Genomic DNA, 23,651 nt, shown 5'->3' on the forward strand with positions numbered 1-23,651 from the left:
CCCATCTGCCTGCTTCGGAAATTCACTTTCCCTCACCCGTCCCCCGGAGCATCCCTTGGGCCCCTGTCCCTTTGCCGGGGCTCTTCTACCTTTACCCAGAGCAGAGGGTGCAGGCCTCCTGAGCCCAGGGGCCCAGTTATCTGAGAAACCCCACAGCCTGTCCCCCGTCCAGAAAGTCTCAGAGAGCTCACGCCGCGCAGTCACGGTTTTGTTTTTTTTTCCCCCCTACATTGCAGATGTGACTCCCAGTGTTGACGTTGGCCGGGACCTTTGCAAACAAGCCAGGCCAAAAAGGTTCAATATTTACACTGGCTGCTTTAATAAGGGCATTGATCTTATCCCCCGTGAAGGTCACCTCATAGTCCTGCAGAATGAGGGCAGAGTAGATGCAGGCAAGCTGGGAGACGGAGGCCATGGCGCGGGCGAGTGTGGGGCTGGGGCTGGGGCTGCCGGACGCGGTGCTACTCGCCGGATGAAGTGAGGGTCTCACCCCAACGCGGCCTTAGCTTCCTCGGAAGGACCGGGCACCTTGGCGGCAGCTGAGGAAAGGTGTTCCACAGTTTTAATTTATCTGTAATTCCCACGCTTTACTGTTGCCACGGAAACCGCTAAGCAATAGCCTCTCAGAATAGGAAATCAAGACACAGAGGAAGGGCGGGACAGAAAGAGCCTAGGGTCTCTCGGGGCTCTGGATTGGCCATCCAGTCCTCCCCTGGTGACATAAAAAGAAAGAGACGGAAAAGGAAGAATTCTACCTGAGTTTGCCGTAAAGCGCCCGCCCTCTCGCCTCTACGCTTCCAGTTGCGCTTATTACGTCGCAGTAATTGCTGTACCAAGGTCAGAATCGCCACCCGAGGCCTGAATAGCAGCGTAAGATAGTGTCCAAAGCAGTCTTAAGAAGAGGTCCCCTTCCCCCACTCTTTCCGCCCTAATGGAGGTCTCCAGTTTAGGTAAATAAAAGGATTGTTGAGAGGTGGAGGGAAAGAACTACTATTTCCAACATGCATTGCGGAACCAAAGGCCTTGGCCACACTGTTTCTTGGAAACTGTAGTCTTATGGAGTGGAACATCCAATACCCAAGTGGGCACAATTCTCACGGAAATCCGGTGGATAGATTGGAGACCTCCGCCGGCTTACACATGTCAACAGTTATGGATTGGAGTGTTCTTATGTTTTCCTATCTTGAGAGCAGAGACTAGGCCAAAAAAAGATACCTACAACTCCTAGGAAGACTACAATTCCCATCCAGCCCCACGAGTCTCGGGCAAGTAGTCCTCTAAGGTCACTGGCCTGCGGGGACGCAGTGGGCGCCGAATTTGCCTGGGGAAGGGGAAATCCGCTCTGGCCCACATCTGCGCACTCGTAGTTCCGCCCCTCAGCCTCAATGTTTGTTATTGTTGCTCGGCTTCAGGTTGCTTCTGCCCCGCCTCGTCGACCAATCTCCACCAATCAATGGTGTGGTCGTTTTGAGGGACAAGTGGTGAGAGCCAATCATCTTGGCGAAAACTCGGAGAAGCAGGGGACTAGTTACTGTCTTTATCCGCCATGTTAGATTCACCCCACAGGGATAGCGGCAGAGCTGGCCGCGGACGGTCTTTGCATTGGCCTTCGGCAGGCGCCCCCCGGGGGCGGGAAGCTGGTAAGGAAGCAGCTGCGGTTACCTAGGGGTGGGGTCACGTCACACTAAGAGGGTTTGGGGAAGCTCAAGGGAGGAATCATGCAAAGAAGAGGGGCGACTTTTTCCGGGTTTCGGGACAGCTAATCTTTTTAGTGACAGGATAAGAGAGCCCTTCATGTTCAGAGGGATCGAGTTGGCGAGAAGCGCCGGAGAGTTGGAGAGTCTGTAGGTCAGAACATCCGGCTTCTACTGATGGAAGGCCACGACTCCCCAGTGGAATGAGGGCCTACGCAAAGAAAATGAGAGAGAGCCCTCGGGGTAGTGACACTGTCTTGGGAATATGAAGTGCTAGGAAACGAAAACTGGAAGACTAGGATGAACTCTGCAAGTAAAAAAATGACACTACTTACACATCCTTCTCATCCCATCCTCCTTTTTTCGAGACCTTAAAGAGATCTCCTTGGTTAGGGACCTTCGGTTTTGGAAAGGCACTGTTTTTCCTTGTTGTCAAACACTCAGCTTTCAGGCCGCACTTTTTTGCGACAGAGTCTCGCTTTCTCAAAGACCAACCCAGGCTGGTCTTGAACTCCTGAGCTCAAGCGATCCTCGTGCCTCGGCCTCCCAAAGTGCTGGGATTACAGGCATGAGCCACCGCTCCCGGCCTCAGGTCACACATTTTAAAGCCTGGATAACTTGGCTTGTAAAGGCCTCTAGTGGAGACAGTAATCAAAGCTCAGGTTGCCAGGTCTGTTTCATTGAAGGGATTTTGTTGAGGCTGAAAAAAAAAACGACGTGGAGGAAAAGCTAACTTGTGCCAAGCAAAGGTGAGTCAGTGGCATGGACTTAACAATAATGCCAGTTATGAAAGCTGAAGGCCTAGGACCCAGCTATCTGACTCTACTGGCTGTAGACCTAAGGGGCAGATAGGGTTAACCATAGCTTTGGTGTTCACACACGTTTAAGATTAATGCTCCTGCTGAAAGAATTTTTTTACATGTCAGCCAAAGAGAGTTCCTTATGAAGACCTGGATATGATCCAGATAAGCTAGAATCTCCCACTTCCTGTTTTCTCTTAGTTGGCCCACCAGCTGGAGGAGCTCCAGAGTACCTAAATTAATTTCCAATTGTGTAATTTGAGAAAGAGAGAGGAAGATTCATTTCCTTCACAAGTAGGGAAGTGTGTTTCTTGAAGTTGGAAAGTGCAGAATATCCACTTTTGGCGGACTGAGTCACTTCATTTCCCTGATTTTTTGCCTAAGGTCCTGGGGAATTGACAAAGATTCTCAAATTTTAAGGACCCCGATAATTACATTTCATATGAGTGAATACTAGATGTCAGCAGGATTGTTGTTAAGAGACTAATATTATTTTGGTGGTGAACTTGGTTCTTGGTAGAAACAAAGAATGGAGAAAATTGGGGGATAATTGTCTTAGGGTTTCGAAAAAGTGCCTTTAAATTACAGTCTTAATTGTAGTATTTTACAGGACAGTGCATTACATTGTGGAAAACAGTACAGGTTTATGGTTCTAAAGACTGGTTTATTATTATTATCGTTATTATTTATTTATTTATTTGAGACGGAGTCTTGCTCTGTCACCCAGGCTGGAGTGCATTGGCGCGATCTCGGCTCACTGCAAGCTCCGCCTCCCGGGTTCACGCCATTCTCCTGCCTCAGGCTCCGGAGTAGCTGGGACTACAGGCGCCTGCTACCACGCCAGGCTAAATTTTTTGTATTTTTAGTAGAGACGGGCTTTCACCGTATTAGCCAGGATGGTCTCGATCTCCTGACCTCGTGATCCACCCACCTCGACCTCCCAAAGTGCTGGGATTACAGGCGTGAGCCACCGCGTCCGGCCCTATTATTTTTTAAAATGTTTAATTGAACTTAATTTTTTTAAGGAGACAGGGTCTGGCTTTGTTGCCCAGGCTGGTCTTGAACTCCTAGGCTGATGATCCTTCCGCCTCAGCCTCCCAAAGTGCTAGGATTACCAGCATCAGCCACCACACCTGGCCAGTTTTTTATTTTATTTTATTTTTGAGAGAGAGTCTCGCTCTATCACCCAGGCGGGAGTGCAGTGGCATGGTCTTGGCTCACTGCAACCTTGCCTCCCAGGTTCAAGCAATTCTCCTGCCTCAGCCTCCTGAGTAGCTGGGATTAAAGGCCTGCGCCACTGCACGCAGCTAATTTTTGTATTTTTAGTAGAGACGAGGTTTCACCATGTTGGCTAGGCTGGTCTCAAACTCTGGACTCAAACGATCTGCCTGCCTCTGCTCCCCAAAATCCTGGGATTACAGACATGAGCCACTGTGCCTGGCCTTTATTATAATATTTTTTGTATTTGAATGACATTTTGAAAGAACTTGCTTACACATTTTTAATTTGATCCTTATGGTAACACTGTGAGATAGGCAAAGCAGACGTATTAGACCTATTTTATAGGTTAAAGAACCGAAGCTCAAAAGCGAACTGACCTGCTCACAGTTTTATGTCTAGTAATGGGCCTGAGGTATGTCCGGAAGCTAAATCTTCCCAGGTTGTGTGCTCCTCCGCCTCCCCTCTGCCCACCCCCTCTCCCCGCCGCCGCAGACCACGCTGTAAATCCCTGGGACTTAATCTTGTTCCTCTCAACCTAAGCTATTTTTTCATAAAGTCATAAAAACCAATTAAACGTAACCATTCATCAGTAAACAAAATCCTTAATTAAAAATATAATGATCAGAATAGAAATCTGATTAAGGAATTGTTAACTTGTTAGGCATGATAATGATATCTAGACTGTTTTTAAAAAATTCTTATCTTTTAGAGGTACATACTCAATTCTTAATGGATAAAAGCATAGATGTCTGTCAAAATAATCTAGTAGGGAAAGGGTATTGCTGTAAACCTTTGGTTACAGCAAATTGGTCCTGAGTTGATAATTATGGAAGAAGCTAGCTTATGGGTCCATAGGGATTCATTATATTCTGTCCACTTTTGTATAGATTTAAATTTTCCCATAAAAATATTTTAAAAAATAGTCCGGGCATGGTGGCTCATGCCTGTAATCCCAGCTCTTTGGGAGGCCGAGGTGGGTGGTATCATGAGGTCAGGAGATCGAGACCATCTTGGCTAACACGGTGAAACCCCATCTCTACTAAAAGCCAGGCTTGGTGGCGGGTGCCTGTAGTCCCAGCTACTCGGGAGGCTGAGGTGAGAGAATCGCTTGAACCCAGAAGGCGGAGGTTGCAGTGAGCCAAGATTGTGCCACTGCACTTGAGCCTGGGCGACAGAACAAGACTCTATCTCAAAATAAATAAATAAATAAATAAATACAATAATAGAAAATAATTAGATTATTATAGTTTGGTTAAAACATTAGTTGACTATGGTCAGTTCATTGTTGGGGCAGAAGTGGGGGATGCAGGGATATATGTGAATGAGGATAGCCTTGAGTTGATTGTTGGTTTAACTAAGTGTTTATTACTCTCCACTTTTATATATGTTTGAAATCCCCCATTTAAAAAATCAGTACAAGGCCAGGCGCGGTGGCTCACGCCTGTAATCCCAGCATTTTGGAAGGCCAAGGCAGGCAGATCATGAGGTCAGGAGATCGAGACCATTCTGCTTAACACGGTGAAACCCCGTCCCTACCAAAAATACAAAAAAAAAAAAAATTAGCCGGATGTGGTGGCGGGCACCTGTAGTCTCAGCTACTCGAGAGGCTGAGGCAGGAGAATGGCGTGAACCCGGGAGGTGGAGGTTGCAGTGAGCTGAGATCGCGCCACTGCACCCCAGCCTGGGGCGATAGAGTGAGACTCCGTCTCAAAAAATAAAATAAAATAAAATAAAATAAAATAAAAAAATCAGTAGATTGTGAAAAAACATAGTAACTTGGATGGAGGGCATTGAATGCTACCTCTGTGTAGTTCTTGGCTAGTGTTTTGGCCCGAAGTTCTTAAAACTGATAGAAAACCTAGGTTCTCAAGTTAGGACAACCCTCCTTCTGCAAGAAAAATGTAGAATGTCATTCTCAAATCGTACAAGAATACAAGTTCCCTGAGGGCAGAGACCTTATCTCTCTTATCCATGTTGGTATGTCCTGCTACTAGTAAGTGTTTGTTTAATAAACCAGTCATCATAAAGTACCATAAAATATTTAAGGATTTTACAAATGCTAGATGATTTATGGGAATGTGGTCAAAATTTAAATACTCTCAGCATACTTCTGTTTCTAATGTGGAAGTTCCTAATAACTTCAAGATTAATTTTTGTGACTTAAGTACAAGTCTTTATGGCATGGTTTTAGCCTATCTTTCTTTCCTGAAACAATTCCTATTTAACAGTGATGGTAAGTTCCGTAAGAGCAGGGACAGTGTTTCTTTTGTTCATTGCTGTGTCTCCCAAGCCCAGCCCATATTGGGTCCTCACAAGTATTTGCTGAGTGAACTTTTAGTGCAACTTATAGAACCCTTTCTAATGTGTTTTTCTCTCTCCCACCAACCTTCTCAACCCTAGCCTCACAGCATGGAACCACAGGTTACTCTAAATGTGACTTTTAAAAATGAAATTCAAAGCTTTCTGGTTTCTGATCCAGAAAATACAACTTGGGCTGATATCGAAGCTATGGTGAGTGTTACTTTATTTTGTTTCTCCTTGGTTTAAGCATGGTTATTTTTTCCAAAGGTAGCTATTTTTAGCAGTGTTGTTTCATAGCTGTGAAGTCTGTCATAGTTACCATTTCTGGGCCTTTTGGAAAATTGCTTTTGATAGGGTTTCAGTATTCATATATGAGATGTGCCCCAATAAAGGGAACCAACACATAAATTTCCTTTTGAACATTTTAGAAAGGGAAGGTAAAATTGTTTTTAGTGAGATAGGATTTAGAAAACCTATTAATTTTAGAAACAGTATGAGGAGTGAATTGGTGTGGGCTCCACCCCAACCAGATCCCAGGGAAATGTTCTCTTGTGTGAGGATATGACTTGTGTTTTGCACAAGGATATATATGACTTGTGTTTTGCACAAGGATATATATGACTTGTGTTTTGCACAAGGATATATATGACTTGTGTTTTGCACAAGGATATATATGACTTGTGTTTTGCAAGAGCCTATCAATTGTTTTTATTGCTAGGTCAGAGGTTGAGTATCTCAAAGTTGAGCAGGAAAAACTTTCATACCTGCTTAGACAGCAGTTCACCTGTTCCGTTTTTTTGCTAAGGCTTTTCCTCCTCTTGGTTTGCCCTTTGTACTCCTGTTTTTGTTCAGTTTGCAGTGGTGAATGTTTTACTTCCTGTGTTGACTGTGTTTCTCTCTGAAACCCTTTGGTAAAAATCTACGTCTACCTGGTTATATCTGATGATAACTAAAAAGGGAAAGAATTGGTAGATCTTAAAAGATGATCTGAGGTAGTTTTCTGCCTTCCAGCAAATACCTGTTCATACTGTCCTAACAGTGACAGTGAGACCCGTCTCAGAAAAAAAAAAAAGATCGGATTCAGAAAGAAGTTAGATCTTGTTTGCCAAAAGATGTGAAAATCAGTTATCTTTCTTTTCCTAGTAGTTAAATGAGCTGACAGCTTGCCTTTTTTCTTCATTGTAAATTTTAAATTGTAAAATTATAATACATGCCCATTTTAAGAAGAGAAACCATCTCAAGCAGTTAATAGCCCTCCACTCTCCCTCCCCTCATCTGTCACTCCCACCTCTTTTGGGTAACCAATGTTAACAGCCCTGTATGTACTTTACATTTTCCATGTTCATGCAGATATCATACTAGGATCATACTATAAACATTATTTGGCTGGGCACAGTGGCACACGCCTGGCATCTCAGCACTTTGGGAGGCCGAGATGGGTGGATCACTTGAGCTCAGGAGTTTGAGACCAGACTGGGCAACATGGTAAAACCCCATCTCTACCAAAAAAATACAAAAATTAGCTGGGCGTGGTAGCAGGCACCTGTGGTCCCAGCTACTCCAGAGGTTGAGGTGGGCGAATTGCCTGGGTGCTGGAGGTTGAGGCTGCAGTGAGCCAAGATCGAGCCACTATAATCCAGCCTGAGCGACAGAGTGAGACCCGACTCAAAAAAAAAAAAAAACTTTTTCTTTTTTTTTTCTTATCATGAAACTTCAGGAGATATCCATCTATACACATAACTTATATACTGTTCTACAGGATAAACTCTGTCCTATACAAATGTGAGATTAATGGGTCACAAAGCATTTTATTTGAAATTTTAATAGATTCTGCCAAACGCTTTGCAGAACAGTTGTAGCAGCACACAGAGATACATGACAATGTCCTGAAGTTTTGACAACACTGGATGTTATGGCTTTAAAAAACATTTGCTGTTCCCTACCCCACACCCCACCCAAAACACACACACACACACACACACACACACACACACAATTTGGTATTCTGATGAGATGTCATCTCATTGCTTCAATTTGCAGTGTTCTGACCACCAGAAAGTTTGAAAGTCTTCTGATGTATTTGTTAGGTGTTCTGATTTCCTCTTGTATGAATTTTATGTATATTTTTGCCTGGGTTGTTAATTGTATCATTAGCAGTTTTGCTGATACTCTGGGTGTGTTGCAGATATTAACCCTTTGTTATGGGTTGTTATGGTTGTTTGTTGTTTGTCTTTTGATTTTGTGGGGTTTTTTTACTTTGACTTCTGTGTACATTATAACCTGCCTTTAAATGTGTATCTCTTTTATAGGTAAAAGTTTCATTTGATCTGAATACTATTCAAATAAAATACCTGGATGAGGAAAATGAAGAGGTAAAATATATTATGGTACTTATTGCTAGGTGTTCAGAATAGGGATCTTATTTCTCCAGTGATATGGGCTTTAATAATTCAAAATAGTGTTTAGCTCATTTGTGTGGTGGTTTAAATATATTTGATAATTGAATATTCTAATTATTCTAATAATTGAATATTCTAATTGCAGCATCTGAGATGGAGTTGAGAAATGGAGAAGCAACACTGAAGAATATCTCAGAGATAACTTTCACTTTTTAAAAAAAAAGGAAACAGGGTCTCACTATGTTGCTCAGGCCAGTCTTGAACTGCTGGGCTCAAGCAGTCCTCCCACCTCAGCCTCCCAAAGTGCTGGGATTATAGGTGTGAGACACCATGCCTGGCCTGGCCTGAGAGAACTTTTTTTTTTTTTTTTTTTTGAGACGAAGCCTCACTCCATAACCTAGGCTGGAGTGCAGTGGTGCGATCTCTGCTCACTGCAACCTCCAGCTCCTGGGTTCAAGTGATTCTCCTCTCTCAGCCTCCCGAGTAGCTGGGATTACAGGTGTATACCACCATGCCTGGCTAATTTTTGTATTTTTAGTAGAGATGGTATTTCACCATGTTGGCCAAGATGGTCTCGAACTCCTGGGCTCAAGCGATCGGCCCACCTCAGCCTACCAAAGTGCTGGGATTACAGTCGTGAGCTACCACACTGGGCCAAGATAACTTTTAAAATTATATAGTGACCTTAAGTTCACATATAGCACAAGCTACCACTTCATTTATAATAATACAAATATAATGGCTAAGCTTTTTTTTTTTTTAAGAGGGTCTCACTCTGTTGCCCAGGCTGGTGTGCATTGGCATAGCTTGCTGCAACCTAGAGCTCCTGGGTTCAAGGAATCCTCCCATCTCAGTCTTCTGGGTAGCTAGGACATACCTCTGTGCCTGGCAAAATTTTTTAATTCTTTGGAGGGATGGGATCTCACTTTGTTGCTCAGGCTAATGGCTAAGCTTTATTGAGTGGTTACAGTGTGTCAGACTAGCAACAATACCATGTATTGAGTACCTTATTATCATCACTATTTTACTCATGAGGAAACTGAGGCACAGAGAGGTGAAAATAACTTGTCCAAATGCACAAAAACTTGGAAGTAGTAAAGTAGCGGTACAGTCCATACCCTCTGGCTATAGAACTCAAGCTCCTAACCGTTATATTGCACTGCCTCTTAATGTATCTGAAATAAAGGAGGGCACAGTAGATAAGCAATAAAATTTCTTAAGTGTTATTCATGACTAGCAAGTGATACGGAAAAGCTGAACGCTTGGCCTGAGTTTTTGTCTGTCCTATGGGGCTGGTCCTAGTAACAGAAATGCTCAACTGATGAGACACTTATAATTCACTGTTGCTTTTTTTCCTTTTATAGGTATCCATCAACAGTCAAGGTGAGTCCCTGAGAGAGTCTGTTCAGCCTTATTTAAATTCTTAATCTGCTCACTGAGGCATTTCTATTTATACTCAAACCTTATTGCAGTATTAATTTTAGAGTGACATTGCACTGATGGACATTAGTTACCTAGGGGATTTTATTGTATAGCAGTTTTTTATATATAGGATGATGCCTTTGAATGGACCCTAAGGACAGCTTTAATGGGAGGTTCTCATATTTAAGATGCCAGTCCTCTGAAATTAATATGCCTCCCAGTTCAACACATATAAGTATTCCCATGGTGTTGCATTTGTTTCTGACTTGGCATATATATTAATATCAACTTATAAAACAAGTAGTATTCCAAAAGTTTATTTATCAGATGTTCAGAGCTTGGAGTGCATTTTCCCATAGGAACCATGTTATAATTGAAGATTAGTTTCCCAGGATAGCCCCTAAAATCTTAATTTAATCAGGCGAAATGATAGTATTAACACCGAACTCTCTTGAGTCCTGAACATCACAGTGCGTAAATGTGAGGGACCTGGGTTGAGATTTTGTAACTGGAAGATTCCCAGTAGTGATGAAAGAGGGATTTAAGGGGAAGAACTGATCTACAGTAGATGCTGTTTGCAACAAAAAGGGAGTTTGTCAGCAAAAAGATAGTTGCTGTTCATATATAATAAGCTAAGAATTCTTTAAAGTTAGGATTAGCTGTACATTTAACAAATTTTTATTGTATATATTGAAGGTGTACAACATGATGTTACGAAATACATATACAGTAATGCATCGCTTAATGACGGATTTGTACGGAGAAATGCATCAATTAGGTGATTTTGTCATTATATGGACATCATAGAGTGTACTTACACAAACCTAGATGGTATAGCCTAGTACACACCTAGGATATATGGTATAACCTATTGCTCATTGGTTACGAACCTGTAGAGCATGTTACTGTGCTGAATACTATAGACAGTTGAAACACAATGGTATTTGCATATCTAAACATAGAAAAGGTACAGTAAAAATATGGCATTATAATCTTATGGGATCACCATCATACACGTGGTTGACCAAAATGTTAGATGGCAATGGTTACTGTAATGAAGCAAATTAACATATCTGTCATCTCATTATAGTGGCCCTGTGGTGCCCTGAGCCCTCCCCAGAAACCAGCCATAATCTACTCATTTAGCAAAAATCATGAATATAATTTACGATTATTTAACTATAATATGTTCCTCATGTTGTACAGTCCATCTTTAGGACTGGCTATCCTTAATCTTATGGAATCTTTGGTTCTTGAATGAATGAATGGATGTGTACAAAATAAAAATAATTTTAAAATAATAGAATCTTTTGGGGTGTGTGAAGAAGTATCACGGTGTGTATTTTTTGTCCTTTTAGGAGAATATGAAGAAGCGCTTAAGGTAATGATTATTTAATCTCATTCTCAAATAATTTTAAAATATTATTATGGGTTGGTTTTTTTTTTTTTTTTTTTTTTTTTTTTTGAGATGAGGTTGTGCTCTGTCATCCAGGCTGGCATACAGTGGCACAATCTGGGGTTGCTGCAACCTCCACCTCCCAGGCTTAAGTGATCCTCCCACCTCAGCCTCCTGAGTAGCTGGAACTACAGAAACACGTCACCATGCCCGGCTAACTTTTTATATTTTTTGTAGAGACAGGGTTTCACCTTGTTTCCCAGGCTGGTCTGGAACTCTTGGGCTCAAGCAATCTGCCGGCCTTGGCTTCCCAAGTGCTGGAATTATAGGCATGAGCCACTGTGTCTGGCCTAAAATATTTATTGACTGAAACTCAAACCTGAATTCCATTAGTTATGGGGAGAGACTAATAAGTATAAACACAGTGAAACCTATTTATAGGGAGACTGATGAATGGGCACGACACTCAGCAAAAGGCAATTCATAATAAAAAGGTCCTTTTCAGTTATAGTCCCATCTCTTTGCTGGTCTTTGTGCTACTGTTCCAGTGTTTAAAAATACAAATACCTGGCCGGGCGTGGTGGCTCACGCCTGTAATCCCACCACTTTGGGAGGCCGAGGTGGGTGGATCACGAGGTCAGGAGATCAAGACCGTCCTGGCTAACATGGTGAAACCCCGTCTCTACTAAAAATACAAAATAGCCGGGCATGGTGGTGGGTGCCTGTAGTCCCAGCTACTTGGGAGGCTGAGGCAGGAGAATGGCGTGAACCCTGGAGGCGGAGCTTGCAGTGAGCCGAGATTGTGCCACTGCACTCCAGCCTGGGCGACAGAGTGAGACTCCGTCTCAAAAAAAAAACAAAAAACACACAAATATCTTCGCCGGGCGCAGTGGCTCATGCCTGTAATCTCAGCACTTTGGGAGACTGAGGCAGGCAGATCACCCGAGGTCAGCAGTTCAAGACCAGCCTGACCATGATGGTGAAACCTCATCTCTACTAAATACAAAAAATTAGCCAGGTGTGGTGGTGCATACCTATAATCCCAGCTACTTGGGAGGCCAAGGCAGGAGAATCGTTTGAACCTGGGAGGCAGAGGTTGCAGTGAGCTGAGATCACGCCATTGCACTCCAGCCTGGGCAACAAGAGGGAAACTCCATCTCAAAGCCAAATAAAAACCAAAAAATTCTTGATGCCCTTTTTTTTTTTTTTTTTTTCCTAAAGAGGCTGGGTCTTGCTATGTTACCCAGGCCAGCCTTGAACTGCTGGGCTCAAGTGATCCTGCTGCCTCAGCCTCCCGAGTAGCTTGGGACTATGGGTGTGCACCACCATGCCTGGTCTAGAACTATGTTTTCTGGTTCACATTTTTCACCTCTTTCCCTCACTCTGTTCTCTCCTTTTTTTTTTTTTTTTTTTTTGAGACAGAGTCTCACTCTGTCACTCAGGCTGGAGTGCGGTGGCGCAAGCGGCTCACTGCAACCTCCACTTCTGGGGTTCAAGTGAGTCTCATGCCTCAGCTTCCCAAGTAGTTGGGATTACAGGTGTGCGCCACCACACCTAGCTAATTTATTTTGTAGTTTTTAGTAGAGACAGGGTTTCGCCATGTTGGCCAGGCTGGTCTCAAACTCCTTACCTCAAGTGATCCGCCTGCCTCGGCCTGCCAAGGTGCCGGGATTACAGGCATGAGCCACTGTGCACAGCCTACGTCACTCTGTTCTCTATAGCCCATACAATCTTATGTTTAAGGCAGAGATGACAGCCACTTTTTGGACATGGAATGCTTTTTTTTTGTTTTTAGTTTCTGATTTTTAAAAATTTGTATGTTTAAATATAAAAATGTGTATAAAATGTGATGTTTTGAAATATGTATACGTTGTGAAATGATTACCACAATCAAGTTAATTAACACATCCATCACCTCAGATGTAGTTACCCATTGAATACTTTTTTTCTTTTTTTTTGCCACAGAGTCTCGCCCTGTTGCTCATGCTGGAGTACAGTGGTGCGATATTGGCTGCCAGCAGCCTACACCTCCCAGGTTCAAGTGATGTTCCTGCTTCAGCCTTCCTAATAGCTGGGATTACAGGCATATGCCACCACGCCCAGCTAATTTTTGTATTTTTAGTAGAGACGGCGTTTCACCATGTTGGCCAGGCTCATCTCGAACTCCTGACCTCAGGTGATCCTCTTGCCTTGGCCTCCCAAAGTGCTGGGATTACAGGCGTGAGCCACTGCACCTGGTGTCTTTTTTTTTTTTGAGACAGAGTTTTACCATGTTGCCCAGGCTAGTCTTGAACTTCTAGGCTCAAGCAGCCCACCCACCTCAGCCTCCCAAAGTGCTAGGATTAGAGGTGTGAGCCATCACGCCCAGCCTCTTTTTTTCTTTGACATATGTGTCATTCCTTTTGTTGTTGTTTTTTGAGATGGAGTCTTGCTCTGCTGCCAGGCTGGAGTGCAGTGGTGCGATCTTGGCTCACTGTAACCTCCACCTCCTGGGTTCAAGCAGTTCACCTGCCTCAGCCTCCCGAGTAGCTGGGACTACGGGCGTGCGCCACCACACCCAGCTAATTTTTGTATTTTTAGTAGAGACGGGGTTTCACCATGTTGTCCAGGGTGGTCTCAATCTCTTGACCTCGTGATCCACCTGCCTCAGCCTCCCAAAGTGCTGGGATTACAGGCATGAGCCACTGGGCCCAGCGACGTGTGTCATTCTGTCATAGAGGCTGGAGCGCAGTGGTGCAATTATGGCTTACTGCCCCCTCAACCTCCCAGGCTCAAGCAGTTCTCCCACTTCAGCCTCCTGAGTAGTTGGGACCACAGGTGTGCATCACCACACCTGGCTGGTTTTGTTTGTTTGTTTTTGAGTCTTGCTCTGTCACCCAGACTGGAGTGCAGTGGTACAATCTCAGCTCACTGCAGCCTCCGCCTCCTGGATTCAAGCAATTCTCATACCTCAGCCACCCTAATAGCTGGGATTACAGGCATGTGCCACCACACCCAACTGTTTTTTGTATTTTTAGTAGAAATAGGGCTTCGCTATGTTGGCCAGGCTAGTCTTAATCTCCTAGCCTCAGGTGATCTGCCTGCCTCAGCCTCCCAAAATGCTGGTATTACAGGTGTGAGCCACTGTGCCCAGCTACCACACCTGGCTAGTTATTTTTATTTTTAAAAAGTTTTTTTTCACTGACAGCACTTGTTAAAAAAAATCACTTCGATATATTTTTTTGAGACGGGATCTCACTGTCACCCAGGCTGGAGTGCAGTGGTATGATCACAGCTCACATAGCTGGAGTGCAGTGGTATGATTGCAGCCTTGACTTCCTGGGCTCAAGTGGTCTTCCTACCTCAGGCTCCTGTGTAGCTGGGACCAGGAAAATACCACCATGCTCCGATGATTTTTAAACTCTTTTTTTTTAATAGAGACAGGGCCTTGCTGTGTTGCCCAGGTTTGTCTTGAACTCCTGGGCCCAAGTTATCTGCCTCAGCCTCCCAAAGTGCTCGGATTACAGGCATGACTCACCTCTCATCACCCCAAAATACTGTTCTTTTTTTTTTTTTTTTTTTGAGACAGAGTCTCACTTTATTGCCCAAGCTAGAGTGCAGTGGCGCCATCTCAGCTCATTGCAACCTCCGCCTCCTGGGTTCAAGCAATTCTCCTGTCTCAGCCTCCTGAGTAGCTGGGATTACAGGTGCACGCCACTATGCCCAGCTAATTTTTGTATTTTTAGTAGAGATGGGGTTTCACCATGTTGGACAGGCTGGTCTCGAACTCCTGACCTCAGGTGATCTGCTCAGCTCAGACTCCCAAAATGCTGGGATTACAGGCATGAGCTACCACACCTGGCCCCAAAATACTATTTTTATTGGAAAAGTAAATGCTTAATTATAGGACATATCTTTAAGTTTCTTGAGTTTTGTTAGTCTAGAATTAACCTTTTTGGAAACCTGAGTTAAGATTCCATAGAGAAAGTCTTATATAAAAACCAATTAGACCGGGCACAGTGGCTCACACCTGTGAGCCACACAGTGGCTGAGGCGGGCAGATCATGAGGTCAAGAGATTGAGACCATCTTAGCTAACATAGTGAAACCCCATCTCTACTAAAAATAGAAAAACTAGCTGGGCGTGGTGGCGCGCGCCTATCGTCCCAGCTACTCGGGAGGCTGAGGCAGGAGAATCGCTTGAACCCGGGAGGTGGAGTTTGCAGTGAGCCGAGATTGCACCACTGCACTCCAGCCTGGTGATAGAGCGAGACTGCATCTCAAAAAAAAGAAAAAACAGAAAAATAGTAACCCAGTTAAGGAAAATCTTACCTAATTTGCCATCTTAAAACCTACTTTTATGGGTTTTTTTGTTTGTTTTTGTGGAATAAAGCAACACAATACTTTTGTGGTTTTAATAACAAAACCAAGTTTGTGACCGGCCTGGGTAACGTATGACAACAAATTTTTTAAATTAGCCAACAGGCATAGTGACCCAAACCTATGATCCTAGCACTTTGGAAAGCCGAGGTGGGCGGAGCCCGGGAGTTCGAGACTAGCCTGGGCAACATCATGAAATTCCACCTCTACAAAAATACAAAAATTAGCCAGGTATGGTGGTGCGCACCTGTAGTCCCAGTTACTCAGGAGGCTGAGGTGGGAGGATAGTTTGAACTCAGGTGTCCAAGACCAGTCTGGGCAACACAGTGAGACTCCTGTCTCCAAACTAAAACAAAAACCTTAGCCAGGTGTGGTAGCATGCGTGTGTAATCCCAGCTACTCGGGAGGCTGAGGTGGGAAGATCGCTTGAGCCCAAGAGACAGGCTGCAGTGAGCCATGCACTGCATTCCAACATGGGTGACAGAGCAAATTGCCATCTCAAAAAAATAAAAATAAATTTCTAGGCTGGGCACGGTGGCTCACGCCTGTAATCTCAGCACTTTGGGAGGGCGAGGTGGGTAGATCACCTGAGGTCAGGAGTTCGAGATGAGCCTAGCCAACATAGTGAAACCCCATCTCTACTAAAAATACAAAAATTAGCTGGGTGTGGTGGTTGGCACCTGTATGTAATCCCAGCTACTTGGCTTAGGCAGGAGAATTGTTTGAACCCAGGAGACGGAGGTTGCAGTGAGCCAAGACCGTGCCATTGCACTCCAGCCTGGGCAACAAGAGCAAAACTCCGTCTCAAAAATAAATAAATAAACAAATAAATAAATTTCTAGTTAACATTCTTACCAAAGAAATAGCAAGTTGAGTGTAAACATTATCTTTGTTGTTGGATTTAATAAAGCAAACACAAATCCTAGTATTTTCTAGCATAACTTACCACACTCTTGTGTTTTGATGTCTTTGAAATGTTATTTAGGAGAAGATAATCACATCGCACATTTTTGTTTCATAATGTATGCTCTTAGATGGCAGTTAAACAGGGAAACCAATTGCAGATGCAAGTCCACGAAGGGCACCATGTCGTTGATGAAGCCCCACCCCCAGTTGTAGGAGCAAAACGACTAGCTGCCAGGGCAGGGAAGAAGCCTCTTGCACATTACTCTTCACTGGTGAGAGTCTTGGGATCAGACATGAAGACCCCAGAGGATTCTGCAGTGCAGGTATGAAGGGTATGGCCCAGTCTATCCAATATCTTTTCTTTTTTCTTTTTTAAATAAAGCTGAACAGGTTTCTTTATTCTTTTATTATACTTTAAGTTCTGAGATACATGTGCAGAATGTGCAGGTTTGTTATATAGGTATACACGAGCCATGGTGATTTGCTGCACCCATTAACCTATCGTCTACCTTAGGTATTTCTCCTAATGCTATCCCTCCCCTAGCACCCCACCCCCTGACAGGCCCCCGTGTGTGATGTACCCCTCCCTGTGTCCATGTGTTCTCATTGTTCAACTCCCACTTATCAGTGAGAACATGCTGTGTTTGGTTTTCTGTTCCTGAGTTAGTTTGCTGAGAATGATGGTTTCCAGCTTCATCCATGTCCCTGTAAAAGACATGAACTCATCCTTTTTTATGGCTGCATAGTATTCCATGGTATACATGTGCCACATTTTCTTTATCCAGTCTATCATTGATAGGCATTTGGGTTGGTTCCAAGTCTTTGCTATTGTGAATAGTGCTGCAATAAACATACGTTTGCATGTGTCTTTATAGCAGAATGATTTATAACCCTTTGGGTATATACCCAGTAATGGGATTGCTGGGTCAAATGGTATTTCTGGTTCTAGATCCCTGAGGAATCGCCACACTGTCTTCAAAAATGGTTGAACTAATTTACACTCCCACCAACAGTGTAAAAGCATTCTGTTTCTCCACATCCTCTCCAACATCTATTATTTCTTTTTTTTTGAAACCGAGTCTCACTCTGTTGCCCAGGCTGAAGTGCAGTGGTGCGATCTCGGCTCACTGTAAGCTCTGCCTCCTGGGTTAACACCATTCTCCTGCCTCAGCCTCCTGAGTAGCTAGGACTATAGGCACCTGCCACTACGCCCAGCTAATTTTTTTTTATTTTTAGTAGAGACGGCGTTTCACCGTGTTAGCCAGGATTGTCTCGATCTCCTGACCTCGTGATCCGCCCGCCTTGGCCTCCCAAAGTGCTGGGATTACAAGCGTGAGCCACCGCGCCCGGCCTCCAACATCTATTATTTCCTGACTTTTTTTTTTTTTTTTTTTTGAGACAGAGTCTCGCACCTTCGCCCTGGCTGGAGTGCAGTGGTGCAATCTTGGCTCACTGCAACCTCTGCCTCCCAGGTTCACGCGATTCTCCTGCCTCAGCCTCCCAAGTAGCTGGGATTATAGGCACACACCACCACACCTGGCTAATTTTTTGTATTTTTAGCAGTGACAGGGTTTCAGTATGTTGGTGAGACTGGTCTGGAACTCCTGACCTCGTGATCCGCCCGCCTCGGCCTCCCAAAGTGCTGGGAGTACAGGCGTGAGCCACCATGCCCAGCCCTGTTTCCTGACTTTTTAATGACTGCCATTCTAACTGGCATGAGATGGTATCTCATTGTGGTTTTGATTTGCATTTCTCTCTTTTTTTTTTTTTTTTTTGAGATGGAGTCTCACTCTGTTACCCAGGCTGGAGTGCAGTGGCGCAATCTTGGCTCACTGCAAGCTCTGTCTCCTGGGTTCACGCCATTCTCCTGCCTCAGCCTCTCGAGTAGCTGGGATTACAAGCACCCACCACCATGCCCAGCTATTTTTTTGTATTTTTAGTAGAGACGGGGTTTCAACGTGTTAGCCAGAATGGTCTTGATCTCCTGACCTCGTGATCCGCCTGCCTTGGCCTTCCAAAGTGCTGGGATTACAGGTGTGAGCCACTGCGCCCGGCCTGATTTGCATTTCTCTAATGACCAGTGATGATGAGCTTTTTTTCATAGGTTTGTTGGCTGCATAAATGTCTTCTTTTGAGAAGTGTCTGTTCATATCCTTTACCCACTTTTTGATGGGGTTGTTTTTTTCTTGTAAATTTGTTTTAAGTTCCTTGTAGATTCTGGATATTAGCCCTTTGTCAGATGGATAGATTGCAAAAATTTTCTCTCATTATGTAGGTTGCCCATTCACTCTGATGATAGTTTCTTTTGCTGTGCAGAAGCTCTTTAGTTTAATTAGATCCCATTGTCAATTTTGGCTTTTGTTGCCATTGCTTTTGATGTTTTAGTCATGAAGTCTTTGCCCCTGCCTATGTCCTGAATGGTATTGCCTAGGTTTTCTTCTAGGGTTTTTATGGTTTTAGATTTTAAGTTTAAGTCTTTAATCCACCTTGAGTTAATTTTTGTATAAGGTGTAAGGAAGGGGTCCAGTTTCAGTTTTCTGCATATGGCTAGTCAGTTTTCCCAACACCGTTTATTAAATAGGGAATCCTTTCCCCATTGCCTGTTTCAGTCTATCCAATTTCTAGATTTATTTCTCATTGTCTTTGTTGTAAGATTTGCACATTTATCAGAGATTTGGGAATTATTGTGCTCCTCTCTCTGACTTTTGAAACTGGTAATAGTTTACTTCTGTAGAAGGGGAGCAGGCTAGAGACTTTGTTTTCCTTTAGTACGCCTTCATACTGTGACTTTTTAAAAAATTATATACTTGTATGATTTCACAAAAGAAAATTCAGAATAATACACTCCAGGAAAGTATTTTAAATAGAAAAAGTAACCTCTAACATCTCGGCTTGTGTTTTCTCCCAGTCGTTTCCACTTGCTACATGTGACACAGACCAGCCTCAAGACAAGCCCCCCGACTGGTTCACAAGCTACCTGGAGACGGTGAGTGTTCTCTCGCACTTGGGTTTTAACTGTGGTGTTGGCACAGGTGGAATGTGGAAGAAATAGATAACTGAACCCAGGTGGCTGCTGCCTCTGGTACAGGTGAAGAGTGGTAGCTTATAATTTCCAAACTTAGAACAGTTCCAGTCGAGAAAGCTCTAACCTTTGCAGTGAAGTGTCAGAAAAAGAGGGAGTCTAATTCTAAGCATGTAAGGGAGAGGGACAGATCTCTGCTTGAGAAAAAGTTAGAAATTTACTTATCAAAAGGATGTTTTGATATTTTCTTCGAACCAGTTTAGCTGTGGAAGGAATAGACCTTTTGCTATGCTTCTGTCTATTCAGTAGCAGTTGTTTATTGTGTTTTTGTATTATACCAGAGACAGGTTTTAGATCTATTGATATCTTCACACTTTTTTCCAATATTGGAACTGAGTTTTTTCCCTACCTTCTGCTCCATATTCTAGTTCAGAGAACAAGTGGTTAAAGAAACAGTTGAGAAGCTTGAACAGAAATTACATGAAAAGCTTGTCCTCCAGAACCCATCCTTGGGTTCTTGTCCCTCAGAAGTCTCAATGCCTACTTCAGAAGAAACATTGTTTTTGCCAGAAAACCAGTTCAGCTGGCATATTGCTTGCAACAACTGCCAAAGAAGGATTGTTGGTGTCCGCTACCAGTGTAGGTAAGCAGTTGCTTGGGAGTAGCTAGCTAGTGATAGACCTTACAGCTTTTACCTCCCTGGCTTTCTGTGTAGGTAAAGGGAAATTAATTGTACCCTGTTTCTGAGCATTAGATATTGTAGCTGTGAGTTGGAAGCACAAGCTACTCTTCACCCACATGCTTTGTGGGTTGTAACTGTTCAAATTGTTGTGTTCAAAAGTGCATTTGGATTAGCAAAGCCAGGCAAAATTATGTTCCCCTGAACGGACAAAATTAGATCACTAAGGGTAGTTCCTCGGTTGTTCCAAATGCCTTTTGTTGTTGTTGTTGTTGTTGTTGACGACAGGGTCTGTGTCACCCAGGCTGGAGTGCAGGGTGCAATCATGGTTCACTGCAGCCTCACCCTCCCAGGCTCAGACAATCCTCCCACTTCAGCCTGCCAAGTAGCTGGTATCACAGACACGGGCCACCATGCCTGCCTTTTAATTATTTTTTTAGAGATGGGGTCTCCCTATATTGCCCAGGCTAGTCTCAAACTCCTAGGTTCAAATGATCCTCTTCTCCATGGCCTCCCAAAGTGCTGGGATTACAGACATGAGCCACTGTGTCTGGCCCCATGTACTTTCACATCTTACCTTCCTCCCATAGATTTTCCTTTAAAATGGATATGGGTTAAGTGTTATTATGCTCATTTTATTAATGAGGAAAATTGAGGCATGGCATAGTCAGATGGCATGCTCAGGTTACCTGCTAGTTGGTACTGGAGCAAACATAGAAGTATGGTCTTATATCTCCCTACCCCAGGTACTTCCTATTCTGCCATTGTGTATTGTGCCATTCTTTCCCCACAGCCTATGCCCATCCTACAATATCTGTGAAGATTGTGAAGCAGGGCCATATGGCCACGACACTAACCATGTCCTGCTGAAGTTGCGGAGACCTGTTGTGGGCTCCTCTGAACCGTTCTGTCACTCAAAGTACTCTACTCCTCGTCTTCCTGCTGCTCTGGAACAAGTCAGGTAAAACCCTCTACATAGAGATGCTTATTCTCTGATTGACTTCTTGGTTCTGGTGACAAGGTATGAATCACAAAACTACAGATAGTCTCCTTAGTTCTGCTCATTTTCAATTGATGTGCAATAATGAAGACAGTTATCCAAAGTTAGTGAAATAGAAATAATAGCTGTAAAAACAAATTAAGAAACTAAAGTAGGCTGGGCACAATGGCCCATAACTGTTATCTCAGCAACTTGAGGGGCTAAGGTGGGAGGAGTGCTTGAAGCCAAATATTTGAGACCAGCCTGGGCAACATAGCAAGATCCCGCCTCTACAAAAAAATTTAAAAATTAGCCAGGCGTGGTGGTGCCTACCTATAGTTTCAGCTACTTGGGAGTCTGAGGTGAGCAGATTGCTTGAACCCAGGAATATGAGGTGGAAGGGAGCCATGATTACACCACTGTACTCCAGCCTACATGACAGAGTTGGACCCTAATTCTAAAACAAAAAAAGAAATTAAACTGGAAGCTGACACTGATGGAGATTGCAATTGGCTCCACATAGCTTCAGAATTTATTTGTGACTTTCTTTTAAGACTTGCTTTTATTATCTCACAGGCTCCAGAAACAGGTTGATAAGAACTTTCTTAAAGCAGAAAAGCAAAGGTTGCGAGCTGAGAAGAAACAACGTAAAGCAGAGGTCAAGGAACTTAAAAAGCAGCTTAAACTCCATAGGAAAATTCACCTGTGGAATTCAATCCATGGACTCCAGAGCCCCAAGTCTCCTTTAGGCCGACCTGAGAGCTTGCTCCAGTCTAATACCCTGATGTAAGCCCAGGGCTGGGGTGGGAGCCAAAACTTTAGGCCCAGCTCTCTGAAACTGGAACTTCAACCAACTTCCGTCTTATTTATTGGTAGCCCTTAACAGCCAAATCTTTAAAACTTTCCATTATCTGGTCTTAGTATTTTTTTTTTGTTTTTTGTTTTTTGTTTTTTGAGACAGAGTCTTGCTCTGTCGCCCAGGCGGGAGTGCAGTGGTGCGATCTCAGCTCACTGCAAGCTCTGCATTCGGGTTCATGCGATTCTCCTGCCTCAGCCTCCTGAGTAGCTGGGACTACAAGCACCTGCCACCACGCCTGGCTAATTTTTTGTATTTTTAGTAGAGATGGGGTTTCACCGTGTTAGCCAGGATGGTCTCAATCTCTTGACCTCGTGATCCACCCGCCTTGGCCTCCCAAAGTGCTGGGATTACAGGTGTGAGCCACAGCACCTGGCTTTTTTTTTTTTTTTTTTTTTGAGATGGAGTCTCGCTCTGTTGCCCAGGCTGGAGTGCAGTGGCATGATCTAGGCTCACTGCAACCTCTGCCTTCCGGGTTCAAGTGATTCTCCTGCCTCAGCCTCCTGAGTAGCTAGGATTACAGGTGCATGCCACCATGCCCGGCTAATTTTTGTATTTTTTCAGTAGAGATGGGGTTTCATCCTGTTGGTCAGGCTGGTCTCGAACTCCTGACCTCATGAATCCGCCCGCCTTGGCCTCCCAAAATAGTGAGATTACAGGCGTGAGCCACTGCGCCTGCCTGGCGTGGTCTTAGTATTATTAAAAGGTGGTTTGGTAGTTTTTTGTTTGTTTTGTTTTTGAGACGGAGTCTTGGAGTCTCGCCTGTTGCCCAGGCTGGAGTGCAGTGGCGTGATCTCGGCTCACTACAAGCTCCACCTCCTGGGTTCACGCCATTCTCCTGCCTCAGCCTCCCGAGTAACTGGGACTACAGGTGCCCACCACCAGGCCCAGCTAATTTTTTGTATTTTTTAGTAGAGACACAGTTTCACCGTGTTAGCCAGGATGGTCTCGATCTCCTGACCTCGTGATCCATCTGCCTTGGCCTCCCAAAGTGCTGGGATGACAGGCGTGAACCACCGCGCCTGGCCAAGTTTGGTAGTTATTTTTGACACTTGTTTTGTTTCCTTCTTCAGAAAGATAGAAACCACTAAAGTTCAGAATGGCGGGGTCCCTCTCTTCATTGGAGGCAATCTGGAATTGAAGCAAAAGGAACAAATGTTTTAAAAGCCTGACTCTCTAGGTGTTGTATTTATAGGCCCTTTTAATTACTCTTACCATGACTTTTTTAGCTCAGGAGTGAGACCTATCCTTTGTTTTATTGTTTTAAGTTGGTCAGAAAATTTATTGTTTCTAATATGTGGTCCTATACTAGTAATATCAGTATTATTTTTAAGGCAAATGGGTTAGTACATTTTCAAGAGTCACAGTCAGACTCTCAAGCTAGTGTGAGGTATTCAGAAGCCTTCACACCCAACAGCAAGTGACTAAGCATCTGAATTTCTGTTCAGGCTCCCTTTGCAGCCCTGTACCCCCGTTATGCCAACGCTCAGTGCAGCATTTGTGGATGAGAATTTGCCTGATGGGACTCACCTTCAGCCAGGAACCAAGTTTATCAAACACTGGAGGATGAAAAATACAGGAAATGTAAAGTGGAGTGCAGACACAAAGGTAATTTTTC

General features: G+C 43.9%; 1 protein-coding gene across 6 annotated transcripts in view; it reads left to right on the forward strand.

Annotated features, from left to right (window-relative positions):
* The first annotated feature begins 748 nt into the window (after positions 1-748).
* The window catches only part of NBR1 (NBR1 autophagy cargo receptor), a 41,118-nt gene continuing 18,215 nt past the window's right edge, over positions 749-23,651 (forward strand). The window contains exons 1-12 of one of the 6 annotated variants that reach the window (XM_054457749.2): positions 841-1,265; positions 1,413-1,640; positions 6,116-6,226; positions 8,326-8,388; positions 9,780-9,798; positions 11,196-11,218; positions 16,626-16,820; positions 19,406-19,483; positions 19,948-20,162; positions 20,992-21,159; positions 21,754-21,963; positions 23,482-23,641. In XM_054457749.2, coding sequence (XP_054313724.1) covers positions 6,125-6,226; positions 8,326-8,388; positions 9,780-9,798; positions 11,196-11,218; positions 16,626-16,820; positions 19,406-19,483; positions 19,948-20,162; positions 20,992-21,159; positions 21,754-21,963; positions 23,482-23,641 — 1,233 coding nt within the window. In that variant the 5' untranslated portion in view covers positions 841-1,265; positions 1,413-1,640; positions 6,116-6,124. Of the gene's footprint in view, positions 1,266-1,412; positions 1,641-1,736; positions 2,444-6,115; positions 6,227-8,325; positions 8,389-9,779; positions 9,799-11,195; positions 11,219-16,625; positions 16,821-19,405; positions 19,484-19,947; positions 20,163-20,991; positions 21,160-21,753; positions 21,964-23,481; positions 23,642-23,651 lie in introns of those variants that run through there. The other 5 variants (XM_054457751.2, XM_054457753.2, XM_054457750.2 and 2 more) reach the window with 5 other exon arrangements.

Source organism: Pongo pygmaeus, chromosome 19, assembly GCF_028885625.2.
Source record: "Pongo pygmaeus isolate AG05252 chromosome 19, NHGRI_mPonPyg2-v2.0_pri, whole genome shotgun sequence".
NCBI classification, from domain to species: domain Eukaryota; kingdom Metazoa; phylum Chordata; class Mammalia; order Primates; family Hominidae; genus Pongo; species Pongo pygmaeus.